The 26,284-nt window shown below is 44.8% G+C and overlaps 1 protein-coding gene across 1 annotated transcript in view; it reads left to right on the top strand.

Annotated features, from left to right (window-relative positions):
- LOC147683962 (guanine nucleotide exchange factor DBS-like) overlaps positions 1 to 26,284 on the top strand; it is a 1,615,891-nt gene that overhangs the window by 1,043,739 nt on the left and 545,868 nt on the right. Inside the window, exon 16 of the mRNA XM_086942584.1 lies at positions 10,056 to 10,122. Coding sequence (XP_086798710.1) covers positions 10,056 to 10,122 — 67 coding nt within the window. The remainder of the gene's footprint in view (positions 1 to 10,055; positions 10,123 to 26,284) is intronic.

Genomic DNA, 26,284 nt, shown 5'->3' with positions numbered 1-26,284 from the left:
AATAGCCGCCGGAAGATCTAGAATCAACTGACAAGGCTTACATGCCGGTTCCCTATCTAAATCGGCAGCATTTATTTCCTTCCATGTGCCCCCCAGTATCGTTTCATCATTATTTTTACGAATTTGTCTCCACATATCAGGTGGCAGAATTAGCCCAAAGAACAAATCTATATCCACAAGAGTCATCACACAAGACGAAATAGCCCCTTCCACCCCTTCATAAAATGCCGCCGGATTTTTTCGAAGATCAGGTAAAGAGTTTTTCAATGCCATAACATCTGCTCTATTCCAAGGCGTGTATACCCAGTTATATACAAAATACCCTTTCGCATCTTTCGATAATTTATCATCATCTGTACCGTCCCCTTTAGGTGGAACATACAAAGGCGCGGCTTCACGCATAGGCATAACATGCAACGCAGAACTCTTATCTGAACCACGGAGAGAACACTCCTTAGCCTGCCCGTTATTCTCCAATTCGGACTCCTTTTGCCTCCTTTTCCGCTCCTCCCGCAATTTCGTCGTTTCGTCTCGCAGCTGGATCAGTTGCGTGAATAGGTCATCGACATCTGCAAGATCAAATACACCTTTAACCAAATTCTCACGATACACTGACAACGATTTAGGTTCTAACGTGACAGAAAGTTCACGATATGCAGCAACAACTTCATCTGCCAAACTAGATAAAAAATACATCAATTCAAGATCCGACCACGCCTTTTTCTCCGCAAGCAACTGATCCTGAGAAACACACTTCTTATTCACTTTGCGAGCCCAACTACGTAAATGTGCGGACCTCTCCGCAGTAAACCTGAGAGCAGATACCCCCTTCTGTTCCGACTTATCCTGTCCATCGTCCTCCGAATCTGCAGCTGGTGCCGTCGGCGAAACATACGGAGGCGGTGACCGATCTAGCAATGAAAAATCATCAGTCTCATTATTAAGGACAGGATAAAGCGGTTGACGGATAGGAAATTGACCAGTCGTTTGCAATTTACGTTCCCGTTCCTCCCTCTCTTTCTTCTCCTGAGCCTCCTTTTCCTCAAGCTGTAAAGCCTTATCCCGAGCAGCCTTGCGCTGCTCTTTGTCCGCCAAGGCAACTTCACGCTTCATTCGCTCACGCACCGCTTTCTCCCACATTCGCACACAATCAAACATATTTTGTCTAGACCTGCGTTGAAACAAACATTGTTCCACAAACTGTACTTTACGTAAATCGAACGACCCATGTAGAGGCCATTGCAATTCAGGATCCGACTTTATATACTTATGCCATAATTTGCTGTACATTATAGGGGGAAGGCCAAATTTTATATACATCTCACGATTTGGTGTTCCCTCTGGGGGAGCTGGCTGTGCTTCTGCTAACCTAATTGAGGTACCCTCTCCAAGACAGCACATCCCTCGGAGTGTGCTGAAAACAGGCATGTTCGAAAAGTATCACGAAAGCGTGACACCGGACAAAATAGCACTTACAGTACTTCACACGATTGTGCCGCTCAGAGGAAAAAACAAAGTTAGAGAAACATCTCTACATGCCTGCCTATGTGAAGTGCACTACACATATAAGTTCAAAGATCACAAAATCACAATGTTAGCTAACTCAAATCAAAAACATAGATCGTAGGACTTCGGCAAGCGTCCAAGGACTACCTTACCGATCACAAATCATAGAACTTCAGTAAGCGTCCGAAGACTACCTTACCGAACACAAAGCTTACCCAACTTCTCAAACGTCCAGATTCCAACTGCCAAGGTCTTGTAAGCCAAATCAGCCAAACGGCACTGTCTCAGCGATGCAGACACTCGAAAACTCAGTCGGAGACCGGCGCCACCTGGAAGGTCAGATCGGAAGGAAAGGAAGAAACACCGTGGCAGCCAAGACTCGGGTCACTCGTGGCAGCGCGCGTCCATGGCGAGTTTCCAAGCCTTCGTCACGACCTCTCCTTCGGGCATCCGAGTCGCCGATGAGTCCCTTCGTAGTCGCCAATTCGAAGTAAATCAGGGTTCCCAAGGCCTACATGCTCCGAAGATAACCCACTTACATTCAAGAACTGTTGGCACGGAAACTGTAAAAGGCAAAGAACAAGTTTATTAAGACCCCATGGGGTGGTGGTACACTCAAACAGCACCCTTCGGTAATGCAAGAGGTATCACACCGAACACCGGTGTGACCCCGATTTATATACAGTTTGGGGCAATAAAAAGATAGGCGGCACAAGTTAGGACACATTTATGTACATATATGGTCATGTTTTGGAACACTGCCAGCTCATTGGAGGGGGCACAACTCCGCTGGTCATTTTGGCGCACATTCCTAGAGGCTTACTGGTCAGTTGAGACTGCGCATGTGCAAGCTTGACCAGTACTAAAAATAGCCTGTTGCTGGGCAGACTGAAGTGGTCATTGGAACGGACAACGGACTAAAGGGCACGTCGGCCACGAGGCCGCTTATGATCTAAGATGGCCGCCGTAGTATTCAAGATGGCGTTTTCGTATATAGCCAAGTTAAGGAGGACAACGTGTAGGTTCAGCTAATCGCTAACGCGGCCAGGCCAATTACGACAGGGTAATCCCCTGACTCTGAATAAGACTGTGCCCAAGCTGTACAATGCTGGCTCCGTCCCCTGTGGTGTGTCTGATGGCGAGCCCCCACCTGACAAAGGGGAAGAGGAGCTTGGCAAACAAAGCGCTCCAAATCCCCCCACAAACAGTTCTGACTGGTGTCCCCAAGCCCTGTGCTGTGACACAAAGGGAATATTGGTATAAATATAGGGGCTATGACCCCATGTCTGTTGTTGTGCTGTTCCTGACTTGAGGGGGGGTCTGCTGCTGGCTCCAGGAGGAACCACCACTAGGGACTGCCTCCCTGCTGGAGGGCCCTGTGAGCTGAGCTGGCCTGCCTGGGCCCATCCTTTGCCTCTCTTCCTTCTGAAGGGCTTTCCCTGGATTTTGGACTTCAGCGCCTGTGAGTGCTTTATTTTTCATTTTGAAGAGTGCTGGTGGCCTGCAGCACGAAGCTGCAGCGGGTGGGATTCCCCCACACTGCCCTTTAATTTGCGGGAGCCCACCCCGCGTTTCCCCAGCCTTTGGTACTCATTTTTCACAAGCGAGAACCCACCCCGCCTTCTTGCTGCACTTAGTAAGTTATATAGTTTCAGATTTTACATTGTTGTAAAATCGTGCATTTGTTGCTTCACATTGCATTGTATCTTTGCACTTATCCATTGTCATTTGCTGAGTATGTTGTCTAGTCACCTTCTGTGTATTGGTGATGGGTTTCTCTCTTTTGTACAACTAAGTTTCTTTCCTTGCGTCACATCTTTGTAAGTTGAAGTGGCACCTGCCCTCCTTTGTGCATTCGTGTAATTGCGTCGTCGTTCTCAGCTCCAAGCTGCGTCATCTTTCTATCATACCTGTACTGTCACGCATCAGTCAACATGCATTCATCAATTTTCATGATTTGTTTTTCCCGTGTTTTATTTCACTTTGATGCTCCGGGCTGTGTACTTGCAGCCGTCAGCTAATTTTTAACTTGGCCGCCGCAGCGCCATATTTGTTTACATTTTTCACCAGGTTGAAGTCCCGTTTGTTTCTATTGTGACTTTCTCTTGTTTACACGTGTTGCCTTTTTGTGTACATTAAGTCTTTCATTCAGGCGCTCGTAGTTTTCGAGTACTATTGCACCTTTCCAACATGGCCGCCGTAGTTCTCCTCTCACCGCAACTTGATGCCCTGTCACGTGATCCACTCCATGCATTTTTGAAGTGGCCCCCTTGAGTGTACGCGCCGGTAGCAGCTTGGCAGATTAGCAGTGACGAGAGAACTGTTTGATGAACGTTTGTGCACATCCATGCCAGTTTTCGGTCCAGGGAAGGCATAGCTTGGCAGTTCGGGCTGGACTGTTCCCATGAGGCTCAGACAGGGTCAGACTGATTTACATATGGCCATGTTTGAACTGGGGTGGCAGAGTGGGCCAAAAAGAACGGTGATGGATTAAACCCAGATCTCTTGACTGGGTGTGAGTGTTTGATTGGCTCAGATTCTCTGTTCATCACCACCCCTTTTGTACCGCTTTGTTCGCCATAAATTGAAAGGGTATGCTCAGACGTGAGTCCCTTGCTCACTTTGCCACTGGATTCAAGCAAGCCGGGCTGAAGACGGTTGAAATGCCAGAAACCGGTCCTCGGAAGTTTGTTTCCGGTCCAGGGAAGGCATGGCTTGGCAGTTTGGGGTGGACTGTTCCCATGAGGCACAGGGTCAGACTGATTTGCATATGGCCATGTCTGAACTGGGGTGGCAGAGTGGGCTAAAGAACGGTGATGGATTAAACCCAGATCTCTTGACTGGGTGTGAGTGTTTTGTGCCGTTATAGGTGGCCCATTTTCTAATTGCATTTCCTGAATACTTCTTTGCATAAAAGGTACTAGCACTTCCTCACGACTTCTTTAACTTGGTTCACGATGTTACCATACTGCTTTCTAATGCTTAAATCCTTTGTTTTAGGAACTCGTGGCTAGTTGTCGTTTTTCTCTGTTGCGGCATTTCTTGTTAATTTCAGTAAGCACCACACATTATTAGTGCCCCCTATTGAGCACCTGCATGTTTTTTCTTAAGGTCATGCTTTGCAGTAAAAGGCACTTGTTCTTGACCACTTCGCTCCTCGTGGTGTCCAGATGTGTCTTTATGCCTATATTCTGATCTTTTTGCGAGCCATTTGTCGTTGTTTCCATCTTTGCAGTTCGTTGGGGTGTCTCTGGACTAGATGCCCTTATTTGTTTGTGTATAAAAATCTGTATTGTTACCATATAATTAGGGCTTCCGGTTTTATGGTATTTATTTTTCAACATTTCCGTCTGTATTTATCCATATTTATTTTTGGGTCATTTTAGCTGTATTTATCCATATTTATTTTGGGTTTTGCATATAAATGAAGTTGAAAAACTGTACATTTCCATATTTATTAAACTGATAGATGTGCACTCATACTTTGATGTCTGTTGTGTTTTAGCTATTAAAGCTGTCAAATATTACATAACAATACATCCACGGGTAATTATTAGCATTATACCATAAATGTATGTTGACAAATGCTGTTATTTAAATACATTTCATCCTGCGTTTTTTAATTTCTCATGCTGTCCATATGCTTAGCTGCTGGCCTATAATTAATCAAAGACCGCATGGAGAGTCACTTAAAAGGTGCCCAATTTTCGGTATTTATCCACTTTTGAAAATTAAATACAGAAAGAAAACATTGTTTTCTGTCTGTATTTATCTGTAAAAATCCGTAAAATCGGAAAACAGGGAGCCTTACATATAATCAGTACATATGTTCGTTTGTTACTTTCAGTGGCCCCTGAGGAAGGGACACAAGGTCCCAAAATGCATTGGGCCGAAGGTCATCAATTGCCACTCTCTGTGTTCACATCGTCATAATGTTATGTTTGTGAAACGCTGTTCATGCATTGATAACAATGAAGCAATGATAATTGTAATTATATATATATATTGAATGATGTGTTAATTTTTGTCTTATTGAAAGCAAATGAAAAGTCATGGTGACATCAATGTGAGACCATTGTTTTTTGTCATATGTTGCATGAAATTGCGCAAACACTCGTCAGAAATTTGGCATAGCAAGTGTATTTGTTCTTAGCTGTGCATACGGTCCATTCCAGACTAAGCGTCTTGAATTACTACTCACGTTGATTATTATTACACCTGCTATAGCCATGGCTCTCTGGATGGCTATGGTATAGTTAAATGCAATAGTTGAAACAAAATGGGAGGCGGGGTAGCGGTTATCTACAAATCACATTTTGCCTGCCTCATGGAGAACCTTCCCTATCGCGAAGTCATTGTTTTTCTCAATCAGTATCTCGAACAATTTTGTGCTTTTGGCATTTCTTATCTACCGGCCTTTTGGCTCTGTTATTATTTGGCAATCAAAATTTGTGGAGGTTCTCTCCCCTACTGTTTTTTGCAGCTTCCTTTCGAACAGCACACTGGTAACTACATGATGGAAGTTGATTATTGGGTAGAGTCCACATTAGATGTTCTCCTTCAGGTGGCCGTGGCTTTCAAAAACAAGACTCACCTACCGCCACTATGGTTTAGTCATGAGCTTCTAGCTCCAAAGAAAAGCTGTGAGTGCCTCTAACGCACTTGGCAGAAACAATATGACGTTACTGATAAAGTAAAGCACAAGGAATCCTTAAAATTGTAGCATAAGGCATGTCACAGTGCTCGTGCAGCTGTTTATGAAGACTGAATCCGTCATGCATATTATTCGTCATAGCAATTGTTTCTTATAGTTAAATCTCTGACGGATCTGGCTTGTATGACACCACATCCGTCCCTTTCTCAAGCCAGTTGTAACAAACTTCCTGACTTCTTTTTCAAAAGGGTAGCTAATATCTATGCTTGCTTTGATGAATCAGTGGAGGAAGAGCCCTACGCGATTTTTAGCAAGGGGTAGAAAGTCCATACTGTCATTTTTTAACCGCCTTGACGCTCCGAGTTTTGACCCTTCTGACCTCCTTTAAGTCTGGATCACCATCTGATCTTGCTCCTCTGTGGATATTACAATAGGTTAGCAAAATCCTTTCTCCAGTTTGGATTGATCTCCTGAATATGTCTATTGCACAAGCCACTGTTCCTGCTTTAAGGAATGAATAGGTGTCATTTGTAAAGCGCACAGCTGCTTCCCAAGAAGCGTCTCTGCGCTAAATGTATGTAATTTTATGGAATAAAATAGTATAGATGCATGATATGATTGTGTCTTTGCTTAAAAAGTAATCATTGGACATGTTGAAGCTTGAAAACTATCATCCAATCTCGCTTTTACTACCATTAGCAAAACTGCTTGAAAACATATGAACTTGCAAATATCTTCTGATGTAGAATTGGGTAGTTCTCTTCTCAACTCTCAATCAGGCTACCGCCCTGGTCATAGAACTGAATCTGTCCTGTTAGGGGTTACTGAACTATTCAGAGCAACTCTTGATGATGGTGGTGCAGTTGTCTTGATTCTTTAGGATCTGTGTGCAGCCTTACAATGGTCTTGTTCCTTCTTGCAAGGATGTACCTTTCAGGTTACCTCCAAATATTTTTGTCCTGTTCTTCAAATGCAATTTGAGGTTCCTCAGGGATCTTCCTTGAGCCCCACTCTTTTTAACATCTATGTCCGCCCTTAGTGGACTCAGTGGAGGCTTTTGGGATTACACTGTTTTCACTTGCTGATGATAGGCAAATTCTCTTCGTCTTATCAAATTCAGAGGGTAACAGTTGTTTTAATTTCAGACCTTGCTTAGTTGAAATATACTTGTTGGATGAAAGACAATTGCCTGAAACTAAACGGTTGTTAGACCTGGCCTAGTGGCATGGTACCCCCCAACCCTCAGCGCCCGACAGTTGCCCCTGTACAGCAGAAACCCCCGGTCGTCCCATCTTCTGTCCGCCCCACTCCCTCCATGACCCCACCGATAGGACGACCATCCCCGTATCCCGCCAACTATCTTCACGGTACCGGACGCCCCCAACCCGCATCAACACCGAATGCCTTCGGTAGCCATCACCCTTCCCTAAGATCCCTGACTCCATAGTTCCCTGCATGACCCCGGCCCCAGCGAAACACAGGCACCCGACGCGCCATGCCCGGCTGGGGGGTAAAGGGCTTCCTCTGAGTGAGATAGGGTGGAGTAGTTTTGATCACACCTCTGGCCTCCCCCTGAAGACTGGTTTCGATCACCCCTTCGGCCTCCCCGAGAGCTGGCCCCACTCACTGCTGGGTGTCTGGAAACCCCCAGACCCATCTTCAAGGGATCAAAGGGCTGGATAGCCGAAAACCCCTACAATCAGCCCCATGGCAGCCGATACCCGCCTGCGAGGGCTCGGACTTCAAAGGGAAACAGGACTATAACCAGGGCCGCTCTGGAACTAGCAGGCAGATGAATCCTGGAAGAGAGAGCCCTGCTGACCTGGTCGCGGCTCAACCATCTCACGAAAAGATCGCTACCCGAACTTTGGAACCTTTGTGAGCCCTGCTGACTTGGTCGCGGCTCCCTCGAACTTTAACCACCTCGGCGTGAGCCCTGCTAACTTGGTCGCGGCTCCCTTGAAATCTACCGACCTCTACTTGAGCCCTGTTGACTTGGTCGCGGCTCCCTTTGAACTTTAACAACCTCGGCGTGAGCCCTGCTGACGTGGTCGCGGCTCCCCAAGAACTGAAGGACACTCCGTTCATTCGTGCTCTAGCCCTGCTGACCTGGTCGCGGCTCGAAGAGTACTCTGGTCCGGCTGGACCGACGACGCTACCGAAACAATGCAACTCGAGGAGGGTGAGTGGAGCAACCAGCGCGACCGACGCCTACAACAGCCCGTATCCCCCGGCTCGAGGATTGAGAGCTGTGCGCCGGATACGCGTCGTAATGGCCCCAGTACTGTGACTGTCCCGCTTCCCACACCCCTGCAACCAAGAACTTACGAACCCTCAACCTAAATGTAAATACTTGACTATTTGACCTGAAAGTACCTCATAACTACTGCTTGATAAAGAACCTTATTCCGTAATCTCTGTGTGGTGTCCATTTATAGAGTGGTGGAACCTCAGCGTGTATGTTCCTAAATACAACGCCCTCTCCTGTAGGGCCTCACGCCTGTGCTCGGCAGTGTTCCTGGGAGAGGCGGGTCACAGGGGGGTTTAGGAGAAGGGCCTCTGTCCCCCCTGGGATCGCCCCTTCTAACAACGGTAATAAAACGGAAGTCATGATTGCGGGTAATCAGCCACAGCTCTGGGTGCCAGTATGGTGGCCAGAGGAACTAGGATCGCTCCTTATTCCTAAACAGGTGGTCAAAGACCTGGGATTTTGTTTAGACTTCAAACTTGCGATGAATCACCAGATCAATAAGGTGTCTGCAAGTTCTTTTTGTCTTCTTACATTTTTGAGAAAGTTTCTTTGGCTCCTTTCCATCTCGGCTCAAAGGACTATCATTCAAGCTCACATTATTTTGCGTCTTGATTATGGCAATGTGCTCTACCTGGCACACTACCTGGTGGCCCCTAAGTTTATGCTGAAGACACTACAGACTGTTCAGTATGCAACTGCCAGACCCCTTTGTCATGTTCCTCAGCATGCTTTGGTCTCCACCTATTTGGGGAATCTACACTAGTTTACCATTAATAAGCGCTTTAAGTTTAATGAGCTGTGCTTCATGTATTAAGCCGTCAGCCACACTGGTCCCAAATATCTCAACAGTCTAGTGTCTCCATATACTTCTAAGCGCCTCTTCCGCTCTGGCTCTTTGAGATTGCTGCAACCCCTCAGGTTAAGATGCTTAGACAAGGAGGATGTTTTAATAGGGCCCAAATCATGTATTGCGTTAACCCTCAGGAGAGCTTTTGTAAACAGTTAATTATTTAGCTATTCTAGATCTGGCCTCTCTAAGCCAGTCCTGAATAGGCTAGTTTTGGGAAGCCCTGTTTTGGCAGTCATGCACTCAACAAGTTTTAATATAATATAATGTATTTAAATTAATTCAATATTTCATTCAAAATTAAGTTAATAATGCTGTAACATTTTTTATTTTGTTCTGATGTAAAATATATGTATAAAATTAATTTAAAAGAATATTTTTACTACATTTATTTCAAGTTTAATAAATGTAGTAATTTTTTTCTTTACTTCACCACAGGGAGATCTCTGACCTGGTGGTGGTGTTTTCAACTCATACATGTTTATAGAATTGTAGATCTCAACCTTGCAACGGGTAGGGTACTTTAGATCGTGGCACCAATCCGCACACATTGGTCTGAACTCTTAGTAATCTCCTTCTATCTTTATTCCAACAAACAGAAGCACATATTCGTCTACAGCGTGTTATGATAAATCACCTTTGTTTCAATGGTGCAAAATGGTTATGCAGTAAATACATGAACACAGTTATGTAGTTACATCTGTAATTACATTTGTTGGCTATATCTTTCTGTGTTGTTTGGTATAGAGTGCAACAAACAATTCTTAATGCAGCATTTCTTTTCTTTCCCTTTTTAGCCACATCATAAATGAACTGATAGAAACAGAACGTGTCTATGTGGAGGAGCTTCAGACTATTATAGAAGTAAGAATGCATTGATTATTTCAAATCACACATTGTAGTGGATTTAAATGTAAGTTTTTTGCTCTGGAACTTTATTCAAAGTGCACAATCAATTGATTAGCACTTAAACAAGCATTGGCAAAGCCAATAGGTCTTGCCTATGTGAGATTTATTGGCTTTGTTATCGTTTTTATTTTTAGAAATGTTGCAAATGGCTGAAAGTAATTCAATTTTCAGTTATGCTGCAATGAAGCTAGCGCTGCAGTGCAATATGACTAAAAAACATTGACAAAGGCTTTGCAAATGCTTGGTATGGAATGCCATTTTGTAAGTTATAAGAATTTATATAGTGTTTACAACGGCTAAAGTGCTAATGTTATAGAATGGAAAATGCCCTTGCCAAAGTGTTAGTGTGTCCAGATTCAGAAGCATTTTGGGACCATTCAAGAACTGTGAACGTGTGTTGTATGTAGCATAAGTTGTAGGTAGATCGAAAAGGCTAATATGTTACAGCTTTTATTACAGTGCACCTTTAGGCTTTGTGTTACTTTAGTAGCAATGGTTACAAAAGAACCAAAAAAACACTGCTGACTGGTTGTTTACTAGTAAAATATGGCAATAATCGGTGTTCAGTGGGTTTCCTGGACCTTTTGGCTCCTGTGCCACTTCACCCGCTGAACCATTCAAATCAATACCCTAGTAGCTGCAAGGTAACTGCACTAGTGACTGCTTGATTAGTAGTAAAATAAATAGCAATAATCGGTTTTCAGTAGGTTTCCTAGAACTTTTGGGCCCTGTGCCACTGCACATGCAGCACCATTCAAATCAAGACCCTAGTTCCTGCAAGTTAACTGCACTTGTGACGGCTTGTTTAGTAGTAAAATATTGCAAATAATCTGTTTTCAGTAGGTTTCCTAGCGCTTTTGGCCCCGGTGCCACTGCACCTGATACACCATTCAGATCATGACTTTAGTGCCTGCAAGGTAAATGCACTAGTGACTGCATGTTTAGTAGTAAAATGTAGGAATAATCTGTGTTCAGTAGGTTTCCTAGAGCTTTTGGCACCTGTGCCACTGCACCTTCTGCACTATTCAAAGCATGACTTCAGTACCTGCAAGGTATTTGCACTTGTGACTGCTTGTTAAGTAGGTAGGAAAAATAGCAATAATCTTTGTTCAGTAGGTTTCCCAGCGCTTTTGACCCCTGTGCCCTGCACTTGCTGCACTATTCAAAGGATGACCCTAGTGCCTGCAAGGTAACTGCACTTGTGCATGCTTGTTTAGTAGACAAATATAGCCAATAATCTGTGTTCAGTGCGTTTCCTGGAGCCTTTGCCCCCTGTGCCACTGCACCATTCAAATCATGGCTGTAGTGCCTTCAAGGTGAAAGCACTTGTGACTACCTGTTTAATGGTAAAATATAGCAATAATCGGTGTTCAATGGGTTTCCTAAACCTTTTGGCCCCTATGCCACTGCACCTGCTGTACCATTCAAATCATGGCCCTAGTGCATGCAAGGTAATATACCTGTGACTGCTGGTTTAGCAGTAAAATATAGCAATAATCGGTGTTCAGTGGGTCTCCTAGATCTTTTGGCTCCTGAGCCACTGCACCTTGCAGACCATTCAAATCATGGCCCTAGTACCTGCATGGTAACTACACTTGTGACTGGTTGTTGAGTAATAAAATATAGCAAAAATCAGTGTTCAGTGGGTTTCCTAGATCTTTTTGCGCCTTTGCCACTGCACCATTCAAATGGTAACTACACTTGTGACTGGTTGTTGAGTAATAAAATGCCGCAATAATCAGTGCTCTGTGGATTTCCTAAACCTTTTGACCCCTGTGCCACTGCACCTGCTGCACCATTGAAATCGTGACCCTAGTGTCTGCAAGGACAAATGAGAAAATTGTTAATATCCAGTAAGGATAAGTTACTTACCTGTAATCCTAATTCTCTTCCAGGGGTATACTCATCAAAGTCATAAGCACGGAATAGCCCTGCTCACGTGCGGGGACCCCGGAGCTTATACAAAAACATATGTATATAAATAAATAAATATATATATATATATATATATATATATATATATATATATTCACAGAAAAAAACATAGGTTATAGACCATATATAGTTAGGAATTTGCATTTACAAAACCTTGAAAATTCAATGAAAAAACCATAGGTTATACACCATATATAGTTAGGGATTAGCATTTAAAAAACCTTATTTTATTTGCACAAAACCATTGAAATTCCATATATAGTTAGTTGCACTAACTATATATCGCACACCCGCAATCCACTGCTGATGATGTCATATATTACATCATTCATGACATGGTCAGTGACATCACTGATGACATCACTGATGACATCTCAAATGACATCACTGATGACATCACTGATGACATCTCATTTGACATTACTGATTACATCACTGATGATATCATTCATGTGATAATACGATGAACCTCTTCAGACTCTAATATAACCTTAGATACAATCAGTGTAAACAGACACTCACAGACTGTCACTCATCCATGGAGTTACTCACACACCTAGTCAGTCATGCAAAGAATGAACAATTGTTACTTACCTGTAAACAGGTGGGTCTCCAGTATTGGTGTCTTTCATAGATTCACATGCTTGAATATTCCCCGTCGTCGAAGTGGGAGTCCCACGGTAAATAAAATAGCAATAATGCTAACAAATATATATATATATAAAATATCATATAAGTAGTAAAACAGATAAAATATATACTGAAAAAACCTTTACAAAGGTTACTACATAGGAATGCATTAGAGAGAAAAAACTCATTTGCAACATATCAGTGTCATTATGTTAGTCCAAACTGCAGCCAATCAGGCTCAAGCACCCTCTAGAACCTTCTCCTCAGAAGCTCAAGCCCTCAGATTTTCGTAGCACTAGTAATAATAGCGCATGAGGAGAAAAGAGCCTCTGAGGGGAGGATGGGTGGGTCGCATGTGAATCTATGAAAGACACCAATACTGGAGAACCACCTGTTTACAGGTAAGTAACAATTGTTCTTCTCCAGTATTAGGGGTGTCTTTCATAGATTCACATGCTTGAATAGAATAGATAGCAGTAACCTCCTAGAGCTGAGATTGCAATATTTCCAAACAATTGAAGAACAATATATAGCATACAAGCAAGGCAATCTCAAGGATGGAGGAGGGAAAGAGGCTCACCTTATTTGAAAAGATGACGAAGCACTGCTTGCCCCACTGCGGTATCCGCTTCGTTGACAGCTTCCAAACAATAATGTCTGGTAAAGGTGTGCCTGCTGGACCATGTCGCTGCACGACAAATCTGGTGTAGAGGCACTCCGGCAAACAATGCGATGGACGACGCCATCGCTCTCGTAGAATGTGCTCTCACTGGAGTAGGTAAAGGCCTGCCAGCCTGCTGATGGCAAAACGATATGGCTGAAGAGAGCCATCGTGTTATTGTCTGTTTAGTCACTGAGTGTCCTTTGCGCAATAGTCCATATGCTATAAATAGCTGATTGGATTTACGGAAAGGGGCTGTTCTAGAAATGTAGAATTTTAGACACCGTTTGATGTCTAAAGAATGTAGTTGCTGTTCCACAGGGGATTTAGGATCCGGGAAAAAAGTCTTTAAGAAAACTGGCTCGTTCAAATGGAAGTCAGTAGGTACTTTTGGGAGAAAAGAAGGATTGGTACGAAGTGACACTCCATCAGGTTTGAACTGCAAATATGGAGGTTTGATGGTGAAAGCGTGCAAGTCACTTACACGACGAGACGAAGTCAAAGCCAAAAGCAAAGCCACTTTCCAGGTTAGAAACTTGAGGTTTGAACGATGAATTGGCTCAAATGGAGGTTTCATAAGTTGTGATAACACCACGTTGAGGTGCCACGCTGGAGGAGGGCGCCTTAACGGAGTGAACTTCCTGAAAAGTCCTTTAAAGAACTGTCGGATGATTCTGGATGAACAGAGAGACGTAGAGCCATCATGACGGTAGCGTGAGATGGCCGCCAAAAAGACTCTCAATGTGGCATGTGAAAGACCAGACTGAGCAAGACTTAAAAAGAACGGTAACAGTTGGTCTGGAGTGGAACTGATAGGGTGTATGTTGGATGCTGCGCACCAATGACAGAAACGTTTCCACTTTAACCTATATGTTTTGATTGTTGATGGAGCTCTAGCTGACACTAGAATGTCTCTACAGTCTTGAGGTATATTTAAAGAGGCAAATTCAATGAATTCAGGTTCCATGCCCACAATTGAAGCGTTGACGGGTCTGGGTGACAAACTTGTCCTCCGTTCATTGTCAGAAGGTCCGGACGTGGATGGAGACGAATGGGTTTGCATTGGGACATTAGAAGGAGTTCTGAAAACCACGCCTGTCTGGGCCAACGTGGGGCGATTAAAATCAAGCGGCAGGGTTGCCTGCGCATCTTCCACAACGTTCTTGGCACCAATGGGAGTGGTGGAAACGCATAGGCAAATAGGCCGCTCCAATCCATGAGTAGGGCATTGCCGCTGGATTCCGGATGTGGATGCCAACTGGCGAAAGTCTGGCATTTCCGATTCACTGGAGTCGCAAAGAGGTCCATCTTGGGATGACCCCATTGGTGGAACACGAGGTCCAGAGTCGGCTGGTGTAACTCCCATTCGTGAGTGGATGACGCAGACCTGCTTAGGGAATCTGCCAGTATGTTTGACGCTCCCGGCAGATGGACTGCTGTCAAAGAAATGTGGTGACGAAGTGCCCATTCCCAAATCCTTTGGGCAAGACAAGACAGGGACTGAGATTTTGTGCCTCCCTGTTTGTTCATGTAGTGCATGCTGGTGGTGTTGTCTGTTTGAACCAGCACTGATTCTCCGTGCACCACTGGTAAGAAAGCCTTTAGCGCTAGGAAGATCGCCAGCAATTCTAGCCTGTTGATATGCCAGGTTTTCTGAGTCGCCGTCCACTTTCCTTTGATGGAAAGGTCCAGGAGATGGGCTCCCCATCCGTCCATGGACGCATCCGTAGTCAATGTCAGATCTGGAGTCTGGGTAAGGAAAGAGACCCCTTGTCTCAGATTGGTCCGTTGCTCCCACCAGAGCAGACTGGTCTTCATGCAAGCCGTGACTGTCACTTGGTCGTTGAACGACCCCGACACCTGTCGCAATTGTAGGTCCAATTCCTCCTGAATAGGACGGGTACGTAACCTGCAATTCGGGATCAGTGCGATACAAGATGATGCCATCCCCAGAAATGATTTTAACATTCGCACTGAAACTGACTTTCTTGATCTGATGGTGGAGACCAGATGAACTATCTTCTGTCTCCGCTCGGCGGAGATGAACGCTTTTGACACGTCCGTGTCCATAACAGCCCCGAGGAATGTCCTGCTTCGTATAGGTGTGAAATGTGACTTCTTTACATTGATGGTCAACCCTAGAGAATTGAAGAGGGTAAGGCACAAACGAGTGTCGTGATGCAGCTGGCTTGCGGATTGGGATTTTAAAAGACAATCGTCCAGGTAAGGAAATATTTGGACTCCCTGAAGACGCAGATAAGCCATGACCGGGGCTAGAACCTTCGTGAACACACGAGGAGCTGATCTGAGGCCAAAAGGTAGGACTTTGAACTGATAGTGATTGTGTCCCACTTTGAACCTCAAGTACTTTCGATGTTGAGGAATGATTGGTACATGAAAATAGGCGTCTTGCAGGTCTATTGTCGTCAAAAAATCGCCGCTGCAGAGAAACCGCAAGACTTCTGACAACGTTAACATGCGGAAGGACTGTTGTTTCAGGAAGAGGTTGAGATACCTCCGATCCATAATGGGACGCCACTCCCCCGTCTTCTTTAGAATGAGGAAGAACCTCGAATAGAAGCCTTTCTCCCGCTGAGATACAGGAACCACTTCGACTGCACCCTTTGTTAATAATAGTTGAACTTGATGTTGCAGTTCTTCTAGATGGGGAGGTGGCGGACCCGAAGGCGGAGATGGAGGAGGAAACTCTGTGAATTCCAAGGCGTGACCCTTGCGCACAATGTCCAACACCCATTGGTCTGATGTTATTTGAGACCACTGAGAGTAGAACTGCGAGATTCGACCTCCAACATCCTGTTGAACTGGCAAGTCATTGTCGTTTGTTGGCGTTGTTGGCACCTCTATAATTGGACTTCCCTCTATAGGGTCTGGATTGTTGTTGACGAGCAGATTGTTGATTTGAGTACCGTTGGTTTCCCTGATTGTACTGGCGGTACTGCGACTGTCCTCCTCTGGAAAAATTGGACGAGGTGCCCCGCCCCCGTGCTGCACGAAAGGGCTGTTTCTTAAATTGTAAGGATCCAAGCGACTTCGCCGTGTCGGTATCCTTCTTTATGGTTTCCAAAGAAGCATCGATTTGGGAACCGAACAAAGATTCGCCATCATACGGCATGTCAATTATCATTGACTGGACCTCTTGTCTGAAAGATGTAGATTTTAACCATCCCTGGCGTCGGAGCGCCGCCGCACTGGCAAGGATACGGAATGCAGTATTCGCCACATCCACAGCACAGTCTATAATCTCCTCCGAAGCTCTTTGACCATCCTGAAGGACCTGGAGCGCTTCCACTTTGGATGACTCTGGAAGCTGCGCAAGAAAGATGGACATGTCTGACCACATTTGTCGGTCGAAACGACCCAAAATTGCGAGAGCATTCGCAGCACGGGCTGAAGTTGAAGCCATGGACGAAAATTTCTTTCCGATTGCATCCAATCGGCGACCCTCTCTATCGGGAGGGGAAGTGACAGGCGCTGTAGGATTACGTGCACGACGTTGTGCTGCCTGAGTCACCACTGAGTCTGGCTTTGGATGAGAGAGCAGACAAGCAGGCGAGCCAGTTGGAGCCTTGTACTTTTTCTCCAATCTAGGTATTTGGGCCGGCAAGGAGTTAGGAGCCTTCATAATCTTTTGCCCTTCCTTCCAAATAAATTCAATAATTGGTATTGTATGCACCTGCTTATAAGGCTGATTTTTAAAATCATACAGAAAACATTCTTCGTCACGCTGGACCCTTGACAACTTGAAGCGGTCCGCCGCTTTGTCCATAAGCTTATGAAAACTAGCGATGTCCACAGGAGGTGAATCACTTGAAGTGCCCTGTTGTGGCGAGGGTGTTTGAACCCGATAGTTATCAAATTCCGCCAAATAAGGATCCTGCTCACCATCTGAATCCTGATAAACCTCTCCTTCCTCTCTCTCTGGCTCTGAGTCAGTGTCCGTATGTGGATTAGGAGACAGAGGAGCACTCAAATGTACTGACGGAGCCGACTGTCTAGGAGGTGTTTGTAGAGGTTGATGCGAAAGTGATTTCATCAGCAGATTCATGAACCGGAGTACCCTGGGGGGTAGGTGGAAAGCGTCTATTATAATCGTCCAACATGTGTTGGAGGTTAGAGAAAAGTGTCATTGGAATAGACGTCATTGGAATTTGCACGCATTGGTCTTCGTGCTGATCTACCTGCTCAACTTCTTCTTCTTCTTCAGAAGCAGTGTCCTGGCATTTAATGATCAAATCTGATGGACTCCGGGCATCCCCATAAACAGTGTCATCCGGAACTGACTCAGTCTCATGGTCAGACACGAACAACTGAAGTGGCGGTTGTAGAGCAGGGGATTGAAAGTGGAAAGCGGAATCTTCCTCCTTATTGAATGAGGACTGTACAGCAGAAACTGAAGTGTCCAAGGGCACTAAAGGCATGTTGGCGTAGGATGAAGAACTGGAAGTTGCTGTCAACGCAGAGCCCTGCGTAGACGATGACGATTTTGAAGCAGTCTCCGTAGACGGTGAGTCTGTAGGCGTCTCCGTGGACCTAGAAGGCTTAGGCACTACTGTCGCTGGTTTGCTCATCGACGAGCTCGTCGATGATGCTGTCGTCGACGATGAAGTAGACGTCGACTGGGCCGTCGACGGTGACTGTGTTGTAGGCGGCATCCTAGACATCGACGGCGCCTTCGTCGACGGCGCCTTCGTCGACGGAATCTTCGTCGTCGCCGTCGACGGAATCCTCGTCGACGGGAGCTTCGTCGTCGACGGGAGCTGAGCCGTCGACGAGGCCTTCGTCGACGATGGGATTGACGACGATGGTTTCTTCATCGACGATGGCTTCTTCGTCGACGATATGATAGGGATCGTCGACGGGATTGAAGAAACAGAGGCTTTCGTCGACGTGAGAGCCGTCGTCGAGACTCTCGTCGACGATGACGACGCCGAAGTCGTCGTGACTGTAGTTGTAGACGAAGCCACAGCAGCCAATCTCGTCATCGGAGTGGTCGTCGACGAGCCCGTCGACGACCGCGCTGTTAAAAGTGTAACCACTTTAATAGAAGCTGGAAAAGATGCCTGAGAGCCAGGTCTCGTGGGCGTAGTCATAACAGGCATAGAAGTAGTAGGTGGCACTGCAGCCACAGTCAAAGCCAGCTTTCTTTTCTTCAGGAAAGGAGATGGTAACTCCTGAACACTGCCACGCTTAGAAGCCACAGAAGAAGGAGCTGACTGAAGGCTTTCTGCGTCAGAAACAACCGTGTCCTTATCTTGAAGGCGCTTAAGCCATAATAGAAGGCGACCCTCCCTGTCCTTAAGGGTTTTAGGATTGAAAGTTCTACATAACCTACAATCAACCACTTTGTGATCAGGATACAGGCAGTAAATGCACTTGTCATGAGGGTCCTTCTCAAATAAACGCAATTTCCCACAGGAGGAACAAGGTCTAAATAAAGACTTCTTACTTGACATCTTTGTGAAAAACTGAGAAGAGTAGATAAGTGGAAAAGAACTGAGCAGAGCTCAGGGAGACTCCCTTCACACGACGTGCGGTAGAAAATCTGAGGGCTTGAGCTTCTGAGGAGAAGGTTCTAGAGGGTGCTTGAGCCTGATTGGCTGCAGTTTGGACTAACATAATGACACTGATATGTTGCAAATGAGTTTTTTCTCTCTAATGCATTCCTATGTAGTAACCTTTGTAAAGGTTTTTTCAGTATATATTTTATCTGTTTTACTACTTATATGATATTTTATATATTTATATATATATATATTTGTTAGCATTATTGCTATTTTATTTACCGTGGGACTCCCACTTCGACGACGGGGAATATTCAAGCATGTGAATCTATGAAAGACACCCCTAATACTGGAGAACAATCACACCTCCATTTCCTCAACTATACAGTTATACAAACTTTACTTATTCAAACATATACTAACACATATTTACTCTCTTATACAATCCCTGATACAAGTTCACAATGATCCATACAGCCACTCACACATTCACTGGCTCTTATGCACAGTTATTTATATATGTCAACTCTCACATGTACTGTGTTTTACATATGTACTTACTTTGACATGTAGCACTGAGATATCCATTCACTCACCAATACACTCATGCACACAGTCAACCGCCCATACAGCTGTTTTTACATGCACTTTTGAAACCATACATCTAGTGAATCAACTGCTCACACATCTATGCACAGAGTCATACACCTCCCAGCCACCCACACACACACTCAGTCTCCCATACAAATACTTGGGCAACCAATCAATAACCCATATAGTTGCTCATATAGCTACTTATCAACACATGCAACAGTTTACAGAACAACAGACATAATGATGCACAAATTAAGACAGTTTAGTCACTAATCCATGCACTCAGTGAGACACATTTAATCACTCACTCATACAGTCAGTCATGCACCTACTAAATCCTTCATCCAGACACTTATACATCCACTCATTCTTCAATATGTAAGACAACTGATGTTGTCATCAGTGATGTCATCAGTGATGTCATTTGAGATGTCATCAGTGATGTCATTTGAGATGTCATCAGTGATGTCATCAGTGATGTCACTGACCATGTCATGAATGATGTAATATGTGACATCATCAGCAGTGGATTGCGGGTGCGCGATATATAGTTAGTGCAACTAACTATATATGGAATTTCAATGGTTTTGTGCAAATAAAATAAGGTTTTTTAAATGCTAATCCCTAACTATATATGGTGTATAACCTATGGTTTTTTCATTGAATTTTCAAGGTTTTGTAAATGCAAATTCCTAACTATATATGGTCTATAACCTATGGTTTTTTCTGTGAATTTCATTGGTTTTTTAAAAGCTAATATCTATAGCTGTAAAATATATTCTTTATTAAGTGACGTATCACGTAGCCCGTGAGACGCCTCATGATGCATCGCATAACCGTGACGTATCGTCTCTGCAGCGCAAACCAAACCCAAAACGTAAGCGCGCCAGAACACGCTTAAAGATATATATATATTTTTTTAACCTTAATTAGACAAAATCCACACGTGCACATATCACAAACGTTCAAAAAACACAATATGTCGAACGCCCGTTACGCTGCCGGTTAGATGCCCGGTTAACGTACCAGGAAGCACCTTTACCGCGAAAAATCGCAATTTTTTTTCTTTTGCCCCGCAGGGAACTTTAATAGCCCCCTCATCAATCCTAGGGGTTCAGGAGGGGTCTGCCTTTCCCCTTTCATTCATTTACACCTTTTTTTTTCCACCTCTTGTCTCTCGATCCCACAGAGAGACAAGATGGCGGCCGCTCCAGACTGTTTACAATGATAACAGCCAATCAGCTTCTCCTCAGACTCCCGTTACACTGCCGGTTAGCTTCCCGGTTAGCTGCCCGGTTCGCGTACCAAGACGCGTCTCGATGGCGAAAAAAATCGGATTTTTTTTTTTTTTTTGGCCCCGCGTGGCTTTATAATATCCCCCTCATCAATCCTAGGGGGTCAGAAGGGGTCTACCTTGCCCTCTTCCTTCATTTCCCCCTTTGTTTTGGCCTCCTCTTGTCTCTCAATCCTACCGAGAGACAAGATGGCGGCCGCTCCGAACTGTTTACAATGTTGACAGCCAATCAGCTACTCCTCAGACTCCCGTTACACTGCCGGTTAGCTTCCCGGTTAGTTGCCCGGTTCGCGTACCAAGACGCGTCTCTACGGCGAAAAAAACGGATTTTTTTTTTTCTTTGGCCCCGCGTGGCTCTATAATATCCCCCTCATCAATCCTAGGGGGTCAGAAGGGGTCTACCTTGCCCCCTTTCCTTCATTTCCCCGTTTGTTTTGGCCTCCTCTTGTCTCTCGATCCCACCGAGAGACAAGATGGCGGCTGCTCCGGACTGTTTAGAATGTTGACAGACACCGGAGAGCCAATCAGCTTCGCATCGCAACGTTCCGTTACGCGAAAAGTACGCGAACCGGAGCGCTGCCCGGAGCGCTGTTACAGATATATATCTTATTTTAAACGTTAATTTCTCAAAATCCACTGAAGCACATATATTGAGACCTAGCAAAGGCACATCGGGCTAACAGTCCCTACAATTTTGCCAAGTTTTGAGCAAATCCATTCAGCCGTTCGAGCTAAAAGTGAGGCCAACCGCCCTATGGAAAAATGAATGGGAAAAACGCGTTTTGGGACCCCCCTTTTTTCTCGCCCCCCCCCCAAATTTTCTTGGGCTGCTCAGAAACAAAATGTGCCATTTTCCTGAAAATTTCAGCCAATTCCGTCCACAAACGCCAAAGTTATTAGACATAGAATTTTCAAAAGTTCCATAGAGAAAAAATCCTAACTATATATACCTACTGGCTATCGCCAGTAGGTAATATATATATATGCATGTTTAACTAAATCTAAGGACAAGTCCTGAGGAAAACATATATATATATATATATATATATATATATATATATATACACATATATACACACACATATACTCACACACATATACCACCAATGAAGTTGCCCTCAATAAAGACGCAAGCCCAGAAAGATTGTTGCTTCTTTTAATGAGATCTGCAGCAAAGCCAACAGCTGGCATAAAATTCATCCAATGCGGCCTTACGCGTTTCAGGCCTCTCCGCCCTTGTTCACAGGCCCGAAATCAAGCAAACGGCACTGTTACAGTCACTTGTTTTTAAATTTTAGAAAAGTCCCACTGTTGATGGGTGAAGTCCCGCCCCTAGTGGGTATCATGTGACTGATATGCATTATGGTTGAGGTAGTCCTGCAAAATTAATTATACCCCAGTGGGCGTGTCGTCGATTTAATAAACACCTTACATTTCAAGTGGATTGATAAAATGTCAGCATTGGATACGCTGCACATATTCCAATTCACCAAGGTTCCATCTGCTCATTCGATGTCTCCCATTTCAAGACATCATAGTTCTGTTGCTTGCCGCGACAGCACATCTTCACAGCTAGACGAGCTGTACACATACCACCAATGAAGTTGCCCTCAATAAAGACGCACTCCCAGATGGATTGTCGCTTTTTTTTAATGAGATCTGCAGCAAAGCCAACAGCAGGCATAAAATCCATTCAATGCAGCCTTACGTATTTCGGGCCTCTCCGCCCTTGTTCACAGGCCAGAAATCAAGCAAACGGCACTGTTGCAGTCACCTGTTTTTAAACTTTAGGAAAGGCCCACCCCTGATGGATGAAGTCCCGCCCCTAGTGGGTATCATGTGGCTATTAAGTATGGTGGTAGAGGTAGTCCTGATTAAAAACAGGTGACTGCAACAGTGCCGTTTGCTTTATTTCTGGCCTGTGAATATGGGCAGAGAGGCCCGAAACGCGTATTTTATTTATTTATTTATAAAGTTTTATATAGCGCGAACAAGATCCCGAAGGATATCAGAGTGCTTTACAATATGATGGGAGGAAGAACATAAATGCATTATCAACATCCGGTAGAGAGAGAGAGAAAGAAAAGACTGGAATGGTCGCAGAACGCGGGACAATTGCACCCAGGAGGGGGAAAAAGCAGGTGTACACGGGCTAATGAGGAGGTCACAGTGTGCATTAAAGAAGAGCTGTTACAAATGGAGGTACCATGATAGTGGGAACAATGTCAATGAGCAAGTGAGCCTATCACTCTTAGGGTAATAATTTGTTTATTAGAAATCGTTAAGCTTCCAATTTGAAAGCCTTCCTTGAAGAGATTCTGTGTACTTCCGGTGGAAGAGAGTCCCATATCTTTGGGGCAGCGCCGGAGAAATCTCGGTGACGAGTTCTTTTTTTGTTAAGGATGAGTGGTTTCAAGAGGAAGGTAGTGGCGCTTCTTGAGGCTCTCAAACCACAGGATAGTTCAAGTTTTTGCGCAAGGGACCTGGGAGTATTGAAGAGAAGGGCTTTGTGTGCCAGAACGTCAATCTTTACCTGAATTCGTGCTTTGTAGGGTAGCCATTTGATAGATTTTAGGACTGGGATATATGTCGTATTGTTTGGTGCCTGTGACCAGTCTAGCCACCCCGTTCAGTGATGACCTTAGTGGAGCCAGGGCTTATTTGGGAAGGCCACAGAGAGTAGCAATGCCATAGTCTAGCCTCGGCAAGACAAGCGCTTGGACCACCTGCTTGAAATCATTTAGTGGAAGGAAAGGTTTGATATTTATGAGTGACGTCAACAAGTAGTTTGCTCCCTTGCATTCATTGCTGATATGATGTTTCATATTAAGGTGCTTGTCCATGGTGACTCCGAGAGATTAAGGCCGTTAACCCCTTCACTGCGGCGGCTATTCCGCCCCAGTGCTAAGGGGGCGGGGCGGCCGCGCGGCAGGCGCATGCTTGTGACGGAACTGCTCCGTCACCAGCCGCGGTTGAGCTGTGCTCATGACGGAGCGGTTCCGTCATGGCCCCGCCCGCTCAATAGAACGCGCCGCGCAGGCGCGGCGGCCGGGCCATGACGGACCCGCTCCATCATCAGCACAGCGCCACCGCGGCTAATGACGGAGCGGTTCCGTCATCAGCATGGATAGGGTTAAAGCGTAGGCCGCATTTAATGGATTTTATGCCTGCTGTTGGCTTTGCTGCAGATCTCATTAAAAGAAGTGACAATCCATCTGGGAGGGCGTCTTTATTGAGGGCAAATTCATTGGTGGTATGTGTACGGCTCGACCAGCCATGAAAATGCGCAGCCGCAGGAAGCAGCGGATCTACGATGTCTTGACATGGAAGACATCGAATGAGCAGATGGAACTTTGGTGAGATGGAATACGAGCAGCGTATCCAATGCTGAAATTTTATCAATCTACGTGGAATTTAAGGTGTTTATTAAATCGGCAACGACACGCCCATTGGGGTATAGTTAATTTTGCAGGACTACCTCTACCACAATGCTGATCAGTCACATGATACCCCCTAGGGGCGGGACTTCACCCATCAGGGGTGGGCCTTTTCTAAAGTTTAAAAACAGGTGACTGCAACAGTGCCGTTTGCTTGATTTGTAGCCAGGGAACAAGGGCGGAGAGGCCCGAAATGCGTATGGCCGCATTGAATGGATTTTATGCTTGCTGTTGGCTTCGCTGCAGATCTAATTAAAAGAAGCGACAATCCATCTGGGAGTGCGTCTTTATTGAGGGCAACTTCATTGGTGGTGTGTATATACATATATATTTACATATATATGTAGCCTAAACCCCAAATTAGGCTCAAATATGCCAATATTGCACTGTATTTTTTCCATTTAAAATAACACATATATAGCATAATTTCCATGACATATAGAAATGCACTCTTAACTTGTTTGAACATAGCCTTTATTTTCAAGGAAAAAGGCAAGGTAATAGCAGGCAGATTAGCCCAGAGGCTGAATATAGAACACTTATCAAAAAAACCCGGGGGCCATGCCTTTAAGACCTCCAGGCTCCCATCATGCCCCACAGGTGACAGTTAGGACAGGTCTTTTTTAATGGCGTATTATACTGTGTAGTGATCTTAAGGAGACAGAGTGTGGCTATACACATGGTATTCATCCGGGGAGGAGGGAGGTTTGCTAATGAATTTGATGAGTATACCACTGGAAGAGAACTAAGATTACAGGTAAGTAATTTATCCTTCGCTTCCAGGGAATACTCATCAACAGTCATAAGCACTGAACAGAGTAGCAAGCCCATCCCCAGAATCCTACGGACGAACACCAGTATAGCTAGCAGACTCTGAACAACATGTTAACCAAACAAACTGCTCTAGGAAGATTGCCCAAACTTGTCATCCAACTGAGTATCAGAATCTTGGCAGTAATGGCAGGTAAAGGTGTGCACTGATCGCCATGTAGCAGCTTTACATATCTCTTGAATATGTACTTTCCTGAGAAGGGCCGTAGTGGAAGTTTTGCACAGCGTGGAGTGAGCCTTTGGTCTACCAGGGAGCTGTTTGTTAGCTAACTGATAAGATAAAGTGATACAAGACACAATCCATCTGGAGATAGACTTCTTAGAGGAAGGGAGACCAGTGCGCATCGGACCATAATTCACAAAGAGACGATCTGACTTTCTCATGGTTTTAGTTTAATCCAGGTAGAATTTTAGAACACTTTTTAGGTCAATAGAATGTAACGCCCTCTCAGGGGGAGTGGAAGGGTTTGGAAAAAAGGTGGGGAGAGTAATAGACGGATTGATATGAAAATCCAAGACCAACATAGGCAGGAAACTCATGTGTATATCAGGACCACTCTATTAGCATGGAAAAGGAGATAAGGCTCTTAAGAACATAGGGCCTGAATATTGCTTAATCTGCAAGCAGTGGTAATTGATGCTAAGAAGACGGTCTTCCAAGTCAGGTGCTGCAATGTGGCTTTGTGAATGGGTTTGAAGGGTGGACCCAATAACCTAGAGAGGACTACATTAAATTCCCACGGAGGGGAAGGTGATCTAATCGGAGGGTAGACCTTTTTCAACCCTTCCAGTAAGTCCTTAACTACTGCCATCTGAAAGAAAGAAGCCTTGGTAGGTGACTCTCTATAAGCTGTAATTGCTGCCAAGTGCACTTTAATAGAAGTAAGCTGTAGACCTGATTTAGCCAAGTAACAAAGGTATGGGAGAATAATCGGTTCCTGACCAAGGATGGGATTATGTCCATTGGCATTACACCACAAATAGAATTGCTTCCGTTTGAAAACGCATGATTTCCTCATAGATGGCCTCCTCGCTTCCTTCAGACTATGCATAGTCTGGCGAGAGGCCTAGATGTCCATATTGGAGGAGCCATTGCGTCAATCTCAGTGATGGAAGGTTGTGATGAAACACCTTCCCTCTGAACTTGGTTAACAGATCTGGATGGCATGGTAACCTCCTGTGTGGCGCCTTGGAAAGATGAAGAAGGTCCAGA

This window comes from Lissotriton vulgaris, chromosome 11, assembly GCF_964263255.1.
Source record: "Lissotriton vulgaris chromosome 11, aLisVul1.2, whole genome shotgun sequence".
Classification (NCBI taxonomy): domain Eukaryota; kingdom Metazoa; phylum Chordata; class Amphibia; order Caudata; family Salamandridae; genus Lissotriton; species Lissotriton vulgaris.
This window is presented reverse-complemented; position numbering and strand designations above follow the sequence as displayed.